The following is a 16,656-nucleotide window of genomic DNA, read 5'->3' on the forward strand; positions in this document are numbered from 1 at the left end:
ATAATAATAAAACATGAAATCTAATATGTTTCTTCATCTGCTCCTTATTATTGTAATAAGTAACTTAGGTTAGCAAAGACACTCACTCATTTTCAGCAGGAAACATTTGTACAAATATATAATACACACATGATTTAATTAATATGACATCATATATGTTTGGGGTGTGTTAAGCATCAAACAATAAGCTGACCCCAAAATTCTTGATGAAGGAACAAGGATATAACTTTTGGCTACTTTTTTCAGAAGTTTCTAAAATTGTCACTACTACTATATTAAATGTAAGATCTAATACAGTAACAAAATAAGGGAAAAGTTAGATTCAGGTTTCTAATTTATTCATTTTCAAAATGTCCCAGATGGCTATGCAATTTATTTCAGGTAAATGGGCACAGTCTTAAAATACAATGTAAGGAATGTAATGGATCTATTACTGGATGCATGAAACACACCATGGCTGAATGCCTGTTTCGATTTAGGAAATATAGAACATTACTATTGCTCAGCATGCAAAGATTTTTCTTTGCATTGTATTTATATAATTTTAGAGAGATGATGTTTATCCTGTAATATTCTCCTACTCTCCTAATTCTTTTCTACTGTGATATTAATGGCTCAGAAATTTGGAAAATATTGAATATTTTCTAAACAGTGATATTTCTGTTACTGCTGTAAAAAAGTAATTAAGAAATGTGAACTCTTACTTCATACTCAAATGTACTGTACCTTTTTTCATACAATCTCAGAATATTTAAATAGATAATTTAGATAATTTGTTTTAATCTTATTATTAAAATATGATTTATTTATGTCATACAACTAATTCACATGTTTAAAACCTGTCATCATGGATGAATTTAAAGATCTAAACTAATGAAAATATCTTAAGCAAATGATCAAATATCTTTAAAATATAATGCAAGATATTCTTTTATTCATAAAACAAAAACTCACAATTAAGGGATATTAGAAAGCAATATATGTTCCAATATATTTTCATTCAAACACTCACATGCACGCACGAGGCGCGCGCACACACACACACACACACACACACACACAAAGTAAAGTAAAGTAAAGTAAAGTAAAGTAAGAGCTTTTGTTAGGGTCAAGGTCTAAATTAAGAAGTTCAGAACCCCCGATATTTACCCCAGGTGTTGGTCACATGATTCAGGCTTTTTTTTTTTTCGTTGCAAGAAAATCATTTCTTCTCATATGAGATGCGTTAATTAGGATGGGATGCAAATGAAACTCTCCATTTAAGTGTCCAGGCGCACACACACACACACACACACACACACACACACACACACACACACACACACACATACAAGATAGGTGATATTACCCAGGCGCACAAACATACAAGACAGGTGATATTACCCAGGCACACACACATACAAGACAGGTGATTACCCAGGCACACACACATACAAGACAGGTGATTACCCAGGCGCACACACATACAACACAGGTGATATTACCCAGGCGCACACACATACAAGACAGGTGATATTACCCAGGCGCACACACATACAACACAGGTGATATTACCCAGGCGCACACACATACAAGACAGGTGATATTACCCAGGCACACACACATACAACACAGGTGATATTACCCAGGCACACACACATACAAGACAGGTGATTACCCAGGCACACACACATACAAGACAGGTGATTACCCAGGCACACACACATACAAGACAGGTGATTACCCAGGCACACACACATACAAGACAGGTGATTACCCAGGCGCACACACACATACAAGACAGGTGATTACCCAGGCGCACACACACATACAAGACAGGTGATTACCCAGGCACACACACATACAAGACAGGTGATTACCCAGGCACACACACATACAAGACAGGTGATTACCCAGGCACACACACATACAAGACAGGTGATTACCCAGGCGCACAGAGAGTAGACGATAACAAATATTTGCCCAACCCGATGAAGCGTGGTCGTGTATTTACACAGAGAACAGATAAGGTTGCAGTAATCACATAAGCCAGAGCGCATCAAGCGAACCGCGTCACCTTCCGTGTGTTTATTTATAAAACGGAGGGCAAGGGCACTTCCTCGGTCTATGCGGGGTCATGCGGTGCCCGTAACGTGAATCCATAAATGAATAGTGGGCTCGTGCTCTCGAACTCTCTCACTCTTTTTTTTTTCTTTTTTTTACAAGCCTTGTTTTCTGATTGGTCCCGTGTCTAACAGTGACATACACCACTAGTATATATATTGTACACAAGTCATGCATTTAAGACAATAAGCAGCTCAAGAATAACTTTACGCAAGAGCTAAAGTGAGACAAAAAGAGCTCTGGCTACGATGAGAGCACAGATTCAGAAAGCTCCAGCACAGATCCTCGAGGTGCTGAAGAAGAAGTCGGTCGGTCTGCAACACTGCAAGCCAACATCCTCGGTATGTGTGCTGGACTCGAAAGATGCTGTGTCTTGCCCTGAACACACTTTCCAGTCCATCCCAGGACCAAAAAACTGGCCCCTGCTGGGGAACCTGATTGACATCCTACGTAGAGGTGGTTTAGAAAAACAGCACCAGACAGTGGTAATTATTATTATTATTATTATTATTATTATAATTATTATTATTATTATTATTATTAGTAGTAGTAGTAGTAGTACTAGTAGTAGTATTGTTATTATTAGTAATATTATTATATTTTATTGTTATTAAATTTAAATGTTTAAAATGTTGGTTAAATATTTAAAAATATATTTAATTTGTTTAACAATATTAATAATGGTCATTGTCACAGAAATATATTTTAATATTCTTCTTCTTCTTCTTCTTCTTCTTCTTCTTCTTCTTCTTCTTCTTCTTATTATTATTATTATTCTAAGCAAAAAGGTTTACACATTTGTTTTAATAAATCCGTGCTGATGATTGTTCTGTGACTTTTTTAGATTGATTACCATCAGAAATTTGGCAAAATCTTTCGGATGAAAATGGGCTCGTTTGAATCAGTGAACATTGGGGCTCCTTGCTTGCTGGAAGCTCTGTACAGGAAGGAGGGCAACTATCCCCAGAGACTAGAAATTAAACCATGGAAGGCATACAGAGACATGCGGGACGAAGCTTACGGACTTCTTATCTTGTAAATATTTTCCAGCATCCGATTTCTTTTTTCTTTACCTGATATGACTTTATTTGTTTTTTTTATTCATGTCTACTTCTATTTGCAGAGAAGGAAAAGACTGGCAGAGAGTGAGAAGCACATTTCAGCAGAAATTTATGAAACCAACCGAAGTTGTGAAACTCGATGCGAAAATTAATGAGGTTGGTGTGAGTTATGCAAAAAAATAAAAATAAAAAAAAAAATAATTCGTGCGCCATAGTTTCCATGTCACTTTTCGTGAACGATTCATACTGTTTTCTTTCTTTAAAGGTTTTAGCTGATTTCCTTAATAGGATTGGAGAGTTTCGTGTGAACGGGAAGATAAATGACTTATATTTTGAACTGAATAAATGGTCATTTGAAAGTAAGTTAATATTTTATATTTATATTTATTATATGCTTTCTCAGAATGTCTTTAAAGCTCATCCAATGCATGTTTGTTTATGTTATTAATAATGCGTTATTAACATATACATAACATATGAAGCTTTTCTCTGTTACAGCTATTTGTTATGTGCTCTATGACAAACGATTTGGGATTTTGCAAGAAAACGCCAATGAGGAGGCAACTGACTTTATCACAGCGATAAAAACGGTATGCCGGTTATCTCTTTAACACAATGTAGTTTATCTGTACATTTCAGCAACTCAAACACTAGGATAACCTTTTCTCAGCCTCTGTTTGTCCTATGTGTAATTTGCCAGTCCTTTACTCAGTTCATCGAGGTTACGTTACAGAACTGGATGTTACATCACATTTTGTGTTTATGAGTCCTGTAGCATGAGTCAGACAGAATCCATTGGAGACCAGCTTCTCTGTTTGTAACACATATTGATTTCTAAGTTATAGTTTTTTTTACCAGATCAATACACAGAAGTCATAATATCCAGAATTATACTTAATCTATACCAGAAATCCTATCATTCCATTTTTATCTATATCGTTTTCACTTGTGCAAATATTGAAACTATACCATCTTTTCTGACTGACAGATGATGAACATGTTTGGCAAGATGATGGTGACTCCAGTAAGTCTCCACAAGAGTCTGAATACAAAGACATGGCAAGACCACACAGCTGCATGGGACTGTATTTTTAATATAGGTACAATGAGTCTTTGATACAGAACATTTCCTGCCAGATGATGAAATATAAACTTGTTGATCCTGCCTCCCTTTTTTAGTGACTACTGTTGACCAATGTTCACACATTGTTCTAGTTTTCAGAGCTTGTGAGTAGGAGGGGACAGAATGAGTTGTAGTAAACTGCATGACCTAAGTGCAGTGGGAAGGTAGCCAAATATTTGTAGTAGAGGGAACAGGGAGGCATGCCAGGAAGAGGGTGGAGACATAAAGCTGTATACTCATAATACTGCTGCTGGGCTGATATGCATTTACAAACTACAAACTAAGAACAGTATTAAATTGTGCAAGGTCGAACAGGGCACGTTAAATATTTGACTTTTTTTCCCAGCCAAAATTTACATTGACAAGAAGTTGAAGAGACACTCAAGTGGAGAAACTGATGGCTTCCTCAGTGATATCTATCAAAACTGTCCCCTCACCAAGAAGGAGATGTATGCAGCTATAACTGAGCTCCAAATTGGGGGTGTTGAGACAGTGAGTATGAAAAGATTAAAAAAAAAAAAAGGAAACATGATGAGACCTTAGAATTTTATAGTTCTCTCTAAAACTTTGTTTATTTTACAGTAATGCCATAAAAAATTGTTCATTAAACTGTCAAGACCAATACCATTTTTAAGTTAAATAAACTTAAATCAATACTGTTATGTATAAGTTTTAGGAGCTAATATTTAGGAGCTTTAAATAACAATATAATTTGCCAAATAATCAATCTCATAATCCTAAAATCTTGATAAATGTGCTTGCTTTCAAGCGTGTTTTGAAGACTCTTTTAACATACAATCCAATAAATGTACATGATTTAAGCAGTTTAAGCAATTTGTTGCAGAAATGACATAAAGCACACATTTTACACATTTTATAATGACAAAATCCTCTGTTCCCTATGCAGACTGCCAACAGTGCATTGTGGGCTATTTTCAACCTCTCACGAACCCCTCATGCTCAGGACAAGCTGTTAAAGGAGATCAGAGAAGTGGTGCCTCCTGGACAGGTTCCATGTGCTGAGCATATTAAAAGCATGCCATATCTCAAGGCATGTCTGAAGGAGTCCATGAGGTAGGACATGATCTTCATCACTTTCATCAGCATGAGAAAACACTAAATATATATGTATGTATACATATGTTGAATGTATTTAGTTTGAAAAATAAACCCAATAATATTGGTGATAATCAAGAAAGCTCATTTCAAATATACAAAATACCAAAAAATGGTTAAAAAAAATCAAACTCCAATGTTAAGTCCTATTATGACAGAATTTTTTAATATTTTGAATTACAAATAATTCTACCCTGCACTACTGTTTCACTAAAGCATTGCCCTAGTTTATTTGCTTGTCTACACTGCTAGAGTCAAAAGATGGGAAAAAATGCTTTGTTCTCAGATTTGGTCCTGTGGCTTTTTACTGGTAAAAACTAATCACACTAACATAATTCTTTGACAGTCAAGTCATGAGACAGAAAGAAATGTTCTTAAACATTAAGCAAGGATAATACTTCCACATGGTTCTAGGAATGTTGATGGTGTTTTGTGGGATTATCATAGCATGGCTTATATCCAGTTATGCATACCATTCCATAATGTGGCTCATACATGTCAGCTTATGTCACATTTTCTTTCTTTCTTTTTTTTATGTAAACAGACTTTCACCCTCCATCCCGTTTACAAGCCGAACTTTGGACAGAGACACTGTGCTTGGGGACTACAGTTTGCCTAAAGGGGTAAGAGCCTTACTGCGAACATTATTTCTGCATTGCCACCTACAGACTGATTTACATCATTACAAATACCTTTAATTGAACTTTCTTAAGCCTTAAAGTTGTGTTCATGTTATTTTAATGATATAATTAAAGGTTTTAAATTATATATAAAATTAAAGATTTTGTTCAATTGCAGACAGTTTTGATGATTAACAGCCAGGCACTGGGATCTAATGAGGAGTACTTTGACAATGGGAAACAGTTCATTCCAGAACGCTGGCTGGAGAACAAAACCTCTATCAACCCATTTGCCCATGTACCTTTTGGCATCGGCAAGAGGATGTGCATTGGCCGGCGCCTAGCTGAGCTACAGATACGGCTTGCTCTATGCTGGGTAAGATCACACTGTTGATATGACCAGAATAAATAGCAAATCGAATTTTATTGTCCTATAATTAATGTCTGTGGCATGCTTCCCCCTCCCACAGTTAATTCGTGATTATAAGATTGTAGCAACAGATTATGAGCCAGTGGAATCCATACATACTGGAACACTTGTGCCCAATCGAGAACTTCCTGTGGCTTTCATCCGGCGATAAGGTAAGCAAAAGACTACAAAAATGCACATTTATTCACACTATTAGGGAAATGTGAAATTAAGTAAAATTCCTCAAAACATTACCATTATATTACCATATACATTACCGTTTTATTTCTTTTTGTAGACTGCGTCAATATCACGTGGAAACAGAAAACTCCAGAGCCTTTGGACAGAAGTATTCATAAGGCTTGATTTTGCTGCTACTCTGCTGCTAAGCATCAGAATGTATTGAACTGATTAGTTAAGATATACCTCATATAATTAATCTTTATCTTATGTTGTATTTGTTTGGGGTAGACACAAATGTAAAAAATGTACATACAGTATATTCCATGTGACATTGTATTCTAACTTTAGATTAATCACTTCCTATCAGTTTAGATGACCAAACTGATATAACAATATCGATTTCATAATGCTGGTGTCATCCTAGCTATAAAAGAATTCTTTTGTAACTTGACATTTAAAATACAATATTATCTGTACACCAAAATTCTTCAATGTACTATAGCCTTGCTAAGTGTAAAACTGTGTAAACTTTGTTAAAGTTGCAGCATCTGCAAATAGTGATTTTATATATGCTGACGATAAAATGAAGTATATATCGAAGCTAAAAATATTTATACAAAACTATTACAATGTTAGCAATATATATATTTTTTTAAATGTATCTGTAACATCTTTAAGAAATAAATAAATTATAAATATATACAAAAATGATGTGTTGAGTGGTGTGAATACAGAAAGTACTCTATAGAGTGTAGTCTTTAACGTCTTTCACTCAAGGTTGGCTATGACAAAATATCCTGGCAACATTTATCATTGCTTCCTGTTGGAGGATTTCAGACATATTCTATGAGATATATTCAGATACATTCCATTTCCGTCTTTTAACAAAATACAATTGTAGGTGGAAAAGGAAAGAAAAAAGTAAGAAACGTGCACCAAGAATACTGAACAAAAACAGATGGAACACTAACAGTGTAACACTGGTGACTTGTCTGCAACACTTACAAGTCATCAAGACCATTTGTTAATTAGACCTTTCTATCATTGTATACCGTATTTTCACCCTCCACACTCCTCACAAACTAGAAAAAGACAGAACTTTATAAAAATGACTCCATGGCCCTGGAAGAAGCTGATCTTCAGGACCCTGGAGAGCAGCTCCAGCACTGCTAATGTGGACAGAGAATTGTACGTAAACAAAGTCTAAAACAGCAGGTCTTGAACAGCAGGTTATAATGAGATATAGCTACAATTGATCAGGAGTGAATAGAGTCAGGAAAGGAGTTAAAGTTAGAAACATTCTTACTTCCAAAAAATATTGAATCTGGTCCTGTTTCATGGCATGCTATCACAAGCCAGAACTTGTAAGCTTTTGGCTGTAAAAAGTGACAATGTACTCCATCCTTCCAGTCAGAAAATAATGCCACAGAATACTCAGAAAAACAGGAGCAATACAAAATGGAATTGACAAAAAAGTATTGTCCCTGAAAAAAAAACAATTGCTTTGAATTCCCATGAGACACATGCTTACTTTTACACAAAGCAAAACGTTTTATGCTGTTGGCAACCTAGCTTTCTTTAGCCAAATATGTCAACCTGGAATCTAAAATTGTATAGTAAAGTGAACAGACCCCTCCATTTGTGTGACTGTAGAATTGCTGTGGTTTTTCATCACTGGGGTCATCTGGTTCCCTTGCGTTTGACACTGGCCCCTCTGATAAATCAAATAACTCTGAGAAACTGGTCAAATCTCTGGCCAATTAATTTTGATTGACAAGGACATGGGACAAGACAGCAACACCAAAGGTGCATACATATATTTCAACCAACTGTTCCACGATCAAACATTTCGTCATAAAACAACTGGATTTATATATAATATATATATATATATATATATATATATTCATTCATTCTTCTTCTACCGCTTATCCGAACTACCTCGGGTCACGGGGAGCCTGTGCCTATCTCAGGTGTCATCGGGCATCAAGGCAGGATACACCCTGGATGGAGTGGCAACCCATCGCAGGGCACACACACTCTCATTCACTCACGCAATCACACACTACGGACAATTTTCCAGAGATGCCAATCAACCTACCATGTATGTCTTTGGACCGGGGGAGGAAACCGGAGCACCCGGAGGAAACCCCCAAGGCACGGGGAGAACATGCAAACTCCACACACACAAGGTGGAAGCAGGAATCGAACTCCGACCCTGGAGGTGTGAGGCGAATGTGCTAACCACTAAGCCACCGTGCCCCCCTATATATATAAAAAAAAAACAAAAAAACAAAAAAAAACATTTTATATATATATTATTATTATTTTTTTTTTTTTTTTTTTTTGGATAAAAGGTAATGGCCTTTTTTTATCCAGGCCAAAATAAACACAGGTCAGGGTGTCCAGGATTTCAGCTTTTATTAAAGGCCAAAGGGGATTTGCAGAGTGCTATTGCTAATCCTTTTTCAAGGTCTCAGTGGTAAGAGGAAGAGTCACATTATCACCTCCTTCTAGAAACAGTTCTGGACACTGAGCAGCGCTAGCAATAGTGAGTTGAGACAGACTTTGCCATATCAGGTGCTATGTATTCGGAAAAATGCTCTCTGAAGATAGCTGAAGGCACATGACAATTTTTTTTATCTCCTAAAAAGAAAAATAAGAGTTTATGCATTGTTTTAAAACTTTTTAACCATTTGGTTTCAGGTAGATATTGCTATTAAATTAGATAAATGACTACTAAAAACATATATTTGCTTGATTGTATTTGTAACAATTATCAAGAGTAACCGAACAGAGAACGTATGCTAATTCATTCATTGGGAAAATGTTATGTTCCTCAATAAATAAACACCAGATCATACAAATATATGCTATTTACATTTAAAACCACATTAGAGTTCAAGGACAATGTATGTGTTCTGTGTGTGTGTGTGTGTGTGTGTGTGTGTGTGTGTGTGTGTGTGTGTGTGTGTGTGTGTGTGTGTGTGTCATTTACCTGGGGAAGCGCATGCTCAAATATGTGCTTTTCTTGCTTATGGGAGTAGGGAGGGCTATCAGCTGATACTGCACAGACACAGATTCAGTGTCATCATGTTCTGGAATTTCACAATGTTTGAACCTGTTGTTTTGACAGAAAAATACACAAAAACATTGCCAATGATATAACACCTGCTACTGTAACTTTGGCCCTGGTTTCTCAACATCTCTTTGCTCTGGACACACATGAGTGTCATTCACCTTAGAGATGTGTGTATTCTAAGTCAAAACAATCTGCACTGAGTCAACAGCAGTGCCCAATAAAATGGAAGACAATTTAATTCTACTTATTATTATATCAGAATAGTAGTAATAGTGTAATTTGATTCTGCATCAATTTAAACCAAGCAAGATTTGTCTATTTACTATCTAAAATGATTTTTAGATTAATTTCTTTTTCATTATTATTTCAATTCTTGCATTAATTTTTAAAATAGTCATCTTATATAATTTATAAACCCTAATATTAGTAGTAATTCAAGTAAAGCTTTTAATTATGTTGTTTTTAATTAACCTGCACTGTGATCACTAAGCACTAATAGTAATAGTAATAGCTCTATTACACATTCAAACAAAAACTTATAAATAACGATTTGCAGGATTTTTACTAAGACCAATGACAAATGTAGTTCAAAAAGTCAAACATTTGAGATGAGTCAATGTGTATGTATTGTATAACTTCCTCTCTGCTGGCAGGGAATTATCTTTAATGTTCTCTATACATTATCCCCATCGGACAGATGGCTCCAAAAGCCATGCCTCTCTTTTATTTTTGTCAGCCCATAGGTCTAGGAGCAATTTAGTATGGATGTTCATGATGGAACTCCAGAATTGACAAATGATCTAGGATGCCTTCAGATATTTCAGACACAGAAAGCTGCACTTGACCATAAGCTTCCAGATACAGACACCAGCGTTCCTCATTTTGAATCAAGCAGATTCCATACAATATATACTGGTCCACCAACTGATGGCAGGCAAAGAAACAGTGGTGGATGTGAATAAGATAATCATATTCCAGTTTGACACACAGATGATTGTCTAGGAGCTTTTTCAAGGAGGTGACAACCAACATGCATCACATGCTCAGGAGTGCAAATGATTTTGTGGATGAATAAATGGTTAAGGAACATGGATTTTGAAGAAGAAGTCTTGGTTATCAGTCACGTGATCTTACATGACAGAGCAAACCATTGTGCATGTTTAGAGAGATGACATGACCTTACCACTATCTGAGGTAGTGTAGTTGCAGTGTAGAACCATTAAGTGATGAAGCAGTGAAATTGCCAGATTGCATGACCTCTGCTGGCAGGAAAAAGGAATGTTTTATCCTGTCTAGACCGATTATAATCATAAATAGTATATAATCTTTATCATCTAATATACTTCAATGATAGTTCAAAGATAACAGAAAACAATTCAATATGTGCCAGTGCAATATTTAAATACTTGAATAAAGTGTACATTTAGAGACCTGGTTTAAGAACATAATCAATCAATTTCTTTATTTAAGTTAATCCTGTTAGAATATTTCACAGGCTTCGGATAGCAGAAAAAGCATGGGGGCAGTGGTGGTGAATCGTGTAGTCAGAAACTCTCCACAAACCATGCATAGATACTTCAAACAAAATTCATGATGTACATAATTTACACAAGCTTAATAGGAAACAATTGACTATATCCTTAAAAACATTGTAGGATGTACTGTATCTGTCAGATACAGGGCCAATGTGCATGCAGAGTAGTAGCAGGCCTTCTGATTAAAGTATAACTAAACCCAGCTCAGCAATTACAGACACTAAAACTCAGTGGTACAATAGGTTATAAGGGCAGTTCTAGAGTTTTATTGGTGTGTCAAGGACCAGCTGAAGAAATATATGTGCCATTTTCTTAAACAAATAAACAACCAACCACTGCATTAGAAAGAAATAATTATCCAAACATTAGTCAACACAATTCTCAAATGCAAAGCAATAATCAGTGCAATATGCAGTTACACGAATATGCACTGCAATACATCACCTTAAGCTGATTTTGTAAATAAAATGATAGTGTAAATAAAACTGCAAACATATTTGATGTAGAAGTTGCCTTTTAATTCTTCTTTCAAGTATTTTTTTTTGTTTGTTTGTTGTTTTTTTAAACCCATTTGTCTTCTGCAAAATGGAACTTTTTTACTCGGCATATTGACATCTTTGCTGATTGGCTGTTTTGTGTTTTTTTCTATCGCACCCATGAGACTCACAGTGACACAGACAAAAATCACAGGCTCTTTATTGACAGGAAAATGTTGCTGCATGGTAAAGGAAGATTTACAATAATTATGTTGGCTTTGTAGAAGCCAACATTGTATTTTCTATTTTAATAGCATTTGTGAAGGAGGTATGACACGAGATCCAACATTCTGGGAAGATTTTAGAGGACTTTGTCTTTCTGACATTCTGGTGCAGAGCACACTTCAGTGCCTTTACTACCTGTTCAATAAGTTCTTCAAGTACATCACATACCTGGGGAAGAGATGGCACCAGGATTGGCACTACAGGAAATAGCAGAAGCTCAGTTTGATGCTCTGGGCAATGTTCTGCTGGACAACCCTGGTTACTTTGATAAGTACCACCTACCCAAACATTGCTTCAGATAAAGTACATTCTTAACAGTATTAACAGTACAGTATGTCAGAGGTCTCTTACAGGAGGATAATGCAACCTGCCACACTACAAAAATGGTTAAGGAATAGTTTGAGGAACAAAGATCTCAAGCTGTTACAGTATGTTAATTACCCAGATCTTAATCCGCACAAGAATCTGTGGGATGTGCTGAACAAGTCTGATCTACGGAGGCCCCATCTTACAACTTACAAGATGATGTCATGCTCCTTCAGAGTACTGTATTATGAACACTTTATTAGAAAAATAATACTAATACCAGGTAGGGTTTCCCTTTACTCTCAAAATAGAATTAAATCTTCATGGCATAGATTCTATAACATGCTGGATACATTCCTTTGAGATTTAAATCCTATCGGATTCAGATCAGGTGACTGGATAGGCAACTGAGGAACGCTGAACTCATTGTCCTCTTAATAAAAGCAGTTTGAAATGACTTTTGCTTTGTTACATGCTGCATTTTCATAGTGAAAATAGCCATGAAAAGATGCACATGCTTAGCAATAATGCTCAAATGGGTAACTATGTTCAAGTAATGATTAATTGGTATTAAGGGACCTGAAGTGTTCCAAGACATCATACCCCACAGCAATAAACCATCTCCACCAGCCTGGACTGTTAACACAAGACAGACTGGGTCTATGGATTCATGCTTTTGACTCAAAATTCTGACCTTACCTTCTGTTTATCTTAGCATTAATCAAGATTCATCAGAGCAGGCAACGTTTTTCAAGCCAACCTTCCAGTTTTGGTGAGCCTCAGCTTTCTGGTGTTGGCTGACTGATGCGAAACTTAACAAGATCTTCTCATGTTGCAGCCAATCCGCCTCAAGGTTCGATGTGTTGTGCATTCTGAGATACTTTTCTGCTCACCAGAATTGTATAGAACAGTTATATGAAGATTTTGTAGCCTTTCTGTCAGCTCAAACAAGTCTGGACACTTTGTTGACCTCTGTCAATAAGGCCTTTATTGATAATCACTGATATGTGCTTCAATACTTTTTAAAACATGTCAAAATTAAATCTGTAGGATTAAATTACATTTGTATATAGATTACATTTGCATATCATATTTTCCCACAGACTGAGGTTATTTTATCTCAATATACTTATAATCATCTCAAAAATGATAGATGTAGTAGGTTAAAGGAGTAATAGAAGTCCTTTACATATGCCATGTTACTTAATTGAAATGATTACTTCTTTATTAAGTAGTCATTAAGTTCATTTCTCTTAATATTACTGCTAAACGTCTTGTCTCAAGAGCATCAAATAAAATCTCTACTATACAATTTATATCAGATTTCTGCTGATTCTCATTGTGACGTGAGAACTATGTAACAGAATGCAGTGCTTTTCTAAGATAATATTTAATCTCTTTTTGGTAGACATCCAAAATGTAACTACATGCTATAGTGACTATATAAAGCTTCCTTAACATTTCCATAACTTTTTTTTTTTAACTACATGGAACCAGACACATATTACCGTGTACTAAATGTGAAATTATTTGCAATTTTATTTAATTAGTAAAAACATTTGACTAAAAATATTTGCCCTTTTCTTTGACATACCTAAATTATTACTTAGGTATAGAGCATTGATGTCCTGAAATTCTGTCAGTATTGAGGTTTTCCAGCACATAGGAGGTCCACTGTATAAAAAACCTTTGGCCATATGAATGGATGAATGGATTAAAGTTTAAAGAACTTTCTCCATTTCCAGAATCTTAACTCTGATCAGCCTGATGATCCACCAAGCAGCTTCACTCTGTGTGTGGGTTTGCACAAGTTTGAAGCCCATCTTCAAGTAAAGGGAGATAGCTGCTCTCTGAGTAGAGGTTGTTTGAAGCGTAACCTTTGAGAACCCTCGTTCTTTACAAAAGTCCACAACAACTTTCCCCAGACGTGACCCGAAACCACTGTGACGAATCTTAGATGACACATTCATCCGGAAAAGTTCTCCATATTTTTTCCCATCACTATTTGGAAGCTTTTTTCCCTCTACAGCCACCATACCCACCACCAGGGGTCGTCCGTTCACCTCAGCTTCTGCAACCCAGAAGCAGTTGTCTGGGTTTCTAATGTAATAGCCTGTAATGTCCTGCATGTCTGTGCTCAGCTTCAGTCGTACATACCCAGCAAAGAACTCGTAGCAGCAGTATAACAATAGGCCAATCCAGGATGCCCCAGCCAGCAGTGCCAGACCGAAGGATTCTCCGCCCAGTATATAGCCCACAATACAGAAGCACAGAGTCAGAGTAATGTGGAATGGCTGGGAAATGGCAAAGATAAATGAAGGAATAATGTGCTCCTGGATTCCATCTTGAAATATTGTTTTGACTGCTTCAAAGTCTGACGGCTGGAATTTCCTAATCACAATATGCACTGGGACATCAGCACATGCGAAAGAAAAAAAAGAAGACACACAATTATTTCAAATAATGAGTTTAGATGTATTTGTTTATTAAAGGAAAAAATGCAGTATTCATATTATCATCTATCTCAAATTTGAAATTGAATGTAATTTTCAGTGTTTTCTTTACAATTAACAAATCTTATATATATATTTATATATATATATATATATATATATATATAATTTGTTATAATGGAATTATAATAACATGTTAAATTTTGTTAAATTCTTTCATCAACATCTTGATCTAGACTTTACTTGAACATTTTCCTACATTACTACCACCTGCTCATACTTGCTGAGGTAGAAATTAGCATTGCTTCAACGCTACCTGTAGGCATGTAGTAACCTAGTGGTTAAGGTGTTGGGCTACCAAACAGAAGGTTGTGAGTTCAATCCCAGGTCCACTAAGCTGCCACTGTTGGGCCCCTGAGCAAGGCCCTTAACTCTCAATTGCTCAGTTGTATAAAAATAAGAGAGGTTAATCACCTCCGTGAAGTTGGCACCCCATAAAAAGAAATAATCACCAAAACTATGCCATTCGTTTGTGCTACGTTTATGTTGATTTGTGCCGCAAAAACGAACGTTTGTGCTAGTTTGGTGTTTGAGATATTAAACATTATTTTTTTGACCGTGTGACGTCACTTTCCACCCCACATCGCCCAAATCGCTCAAAACCGGCTTAGTTTGTTTGTGCTCGATTTGTGCCCATTTGTACCATTAAAACAAACACTGTATCTGTTTTCCTTCCTGAGATATAACCAAAATATTTTCGGGAACTGTGACGTCACTCTCCACCCCAGTTCGTCTAAATCACACAAAACTGGTGTCATCGCAGTTAGTCACTGAGGCTTTACTTTTCTCATAAAAGTTCAGATTCCGTTGTGCATTAAAGCCCGAGTGACATTGACATATCTCTTCTGATCTTTACACTTTGGACCTCTGTAAATTGTCATTAACTCGAGTTTATAGCCACAGCATATGATTTTTCTCCTGAGGTTCTGAGCTGCTTCAGAGTCTTTTATTTTTATACAATTGAGCAATTGAGAGTTAAAGGCCTTGCTCAGGGGCCCAACAGTAGCAGTTTAGTGGACCTGGGATTGAACTCACAACCTTCCGTAAGTCGCTCTGGACATAAGGGCGTCTGCTAAATGCCTGAAATGTAAATGTACCTGAAGATAGTGCTGCAGTAAGCACTTTAGCTCTTCATTCTGTCCAGTTCTCTCACTTTCTCATCTCATCATAATCTTCTCAAAAAGTTTAGGACTGAAACTCTCAATTTTCAAGCTTAAATTTTTATCCTAATGCTTTTATTTATCCTTTTAAATTTTTATCCTAAGGTGAGTATTCTACTAAAACAGTAAAAGCTTCTTTGCAAAAAAAAACAAAACAAAACACATTTTAGGTGTCAGTAAAACATTTAATGTGTATCAGGGTTGACTTTTCCTATTATGGCAGTACAGAAGGGACTTGTAGCACAAATGAGGTGATTTATTTCATAAAACTGATGTCTTAAAGATTTAAGGAAGTAAAAAAACTTCCAATTACTTCTATTACCAAATAAACATACAGTAACACAATATTAGTAATAAGTAACACAAACATGCCACTTTATCTAGACAGAGTTCTACATGTACAGTGTAAATCAAATCATCACCTACAAATAAAAACAACACCAAACAACTGTAGATTTGTCACTGAGATGCTACTATGAAGGATTTCCCCATTGTGCATCATTTGTAACTTTAGAGTGAATGTATCTTTAAAACCAAACTTACTTTTGTACTTTTGAACTTTTCCTTGTTATCACTGTTTGCTGTTCTGGTGAATTTTCTTCTTCCTCGTTACAAGCCTCAGGAGCAGCTCAGGACCTCATGAGAAAATCATATGCTGTGCTTATAAACTATATAAGAGTTAAT

General features: G+C 36.0%; 2 protein-coding genes across 2 annotated transcripts; one reads left to right on the top strand and one right to left on the bottom strand.

The window, feature by feature from the left end:
* Nucleotides 1–2,261: 2,261 nt before the first annotated feature.
* On the top strand, nucleotides 2,262–7,323 carry LOC132844614 (1,25-dihydroxyvitamin D(3) 24-hydroxylase, mitochondrial). Its single transcript, XM_060868246.1, has 12 exons — nucleotides 2,262–2,588; nucleotides 2,948–3,138; nucleotides 3,227–3,320; nucleotides 3,430–3,523; nucleotides 3,663–3,754; nucleotides 4,153–4,264; nucleotides 4,634–4,779; nucleotides 5,195–5,361; nucleotides 5,948–6,026; nucleotides 6,202–6,399; nucleotides 6,494–6,605; nucleotides 6,731–7,323. The coding sequence occupies exons 1-11, from the start codon at nucleotides 2,352–2,354 to the stop codon at nucleotides 6,602–6,604; spliced, it is 1,521 nt and encodes a 506-aa protein (XP_060724229.1). The 5' UTR covers nucleotides 2,262–2,351; the 3' UTR covers nucleotide 6,605; nucleotides 6,731–7,323.
* Nucleotides 7,324–13,145: 5,822 nt separating this feature from the next.
* Nucleotides 13,146–16,656, bottom strand: nat8l2 (N-acetyltransferase 8-like 2). The gene is made up of 2 exons (XM_060867120.1): nucleotides 16,516–16,656; nucleotides 13,146–14,706 (listed from the first exon to the last, which is right to left on the bottom strand). Coding segments are annotated over exons 1-2 (687 nt in total). The 5' UTR covers nucleotides 16,517–16,656; the 3' UTR covers nucleotides 13,146–14,020.

Source organism: Tachysurus vachellii, chromosome 4, assembly GCF_030014155.1.
Source record: "Tachysurus vachellii isolate PV-2020 chromosome 4, HZAU_Pvac_v1, whole genome shotgun sequence".
Classification (NCBI taxonomy): domain Eukaryota; kingdom Metazoa; phylum Chordata; class Actinopteri; order Siluriformes; family Bagridae; genus Tachysurus; species Tachysurus vachellii.

What these genes read in the sequence shown, in the direction of transcription:
- LOC132844614 (XM_060868246.1), top strand. Translation starts at nt 2,352, where the DNA reads ATGAGAGCACAGATTCAGAAAGCTCCAGCACAGATCCTCGAGGTGCTG. An exon ending in GAATAAATGGTCATTTGAAA is followed by an intron (nt 3,524 to 3,662) that starts GTAAGTTAATAT and finishes TCTCTGTTACAG; the next exon opens with CTATTTGTTATGTGCTCTAT. An exon ending in TTATCACAGCGATAAAAACG is followed by an intron (nt 3,755 to 4,152) that starts GTATGCCGGTTA and finishes TCTGACTGACAG; the next exon opens with ATGATGAACATGTTTGGCAA.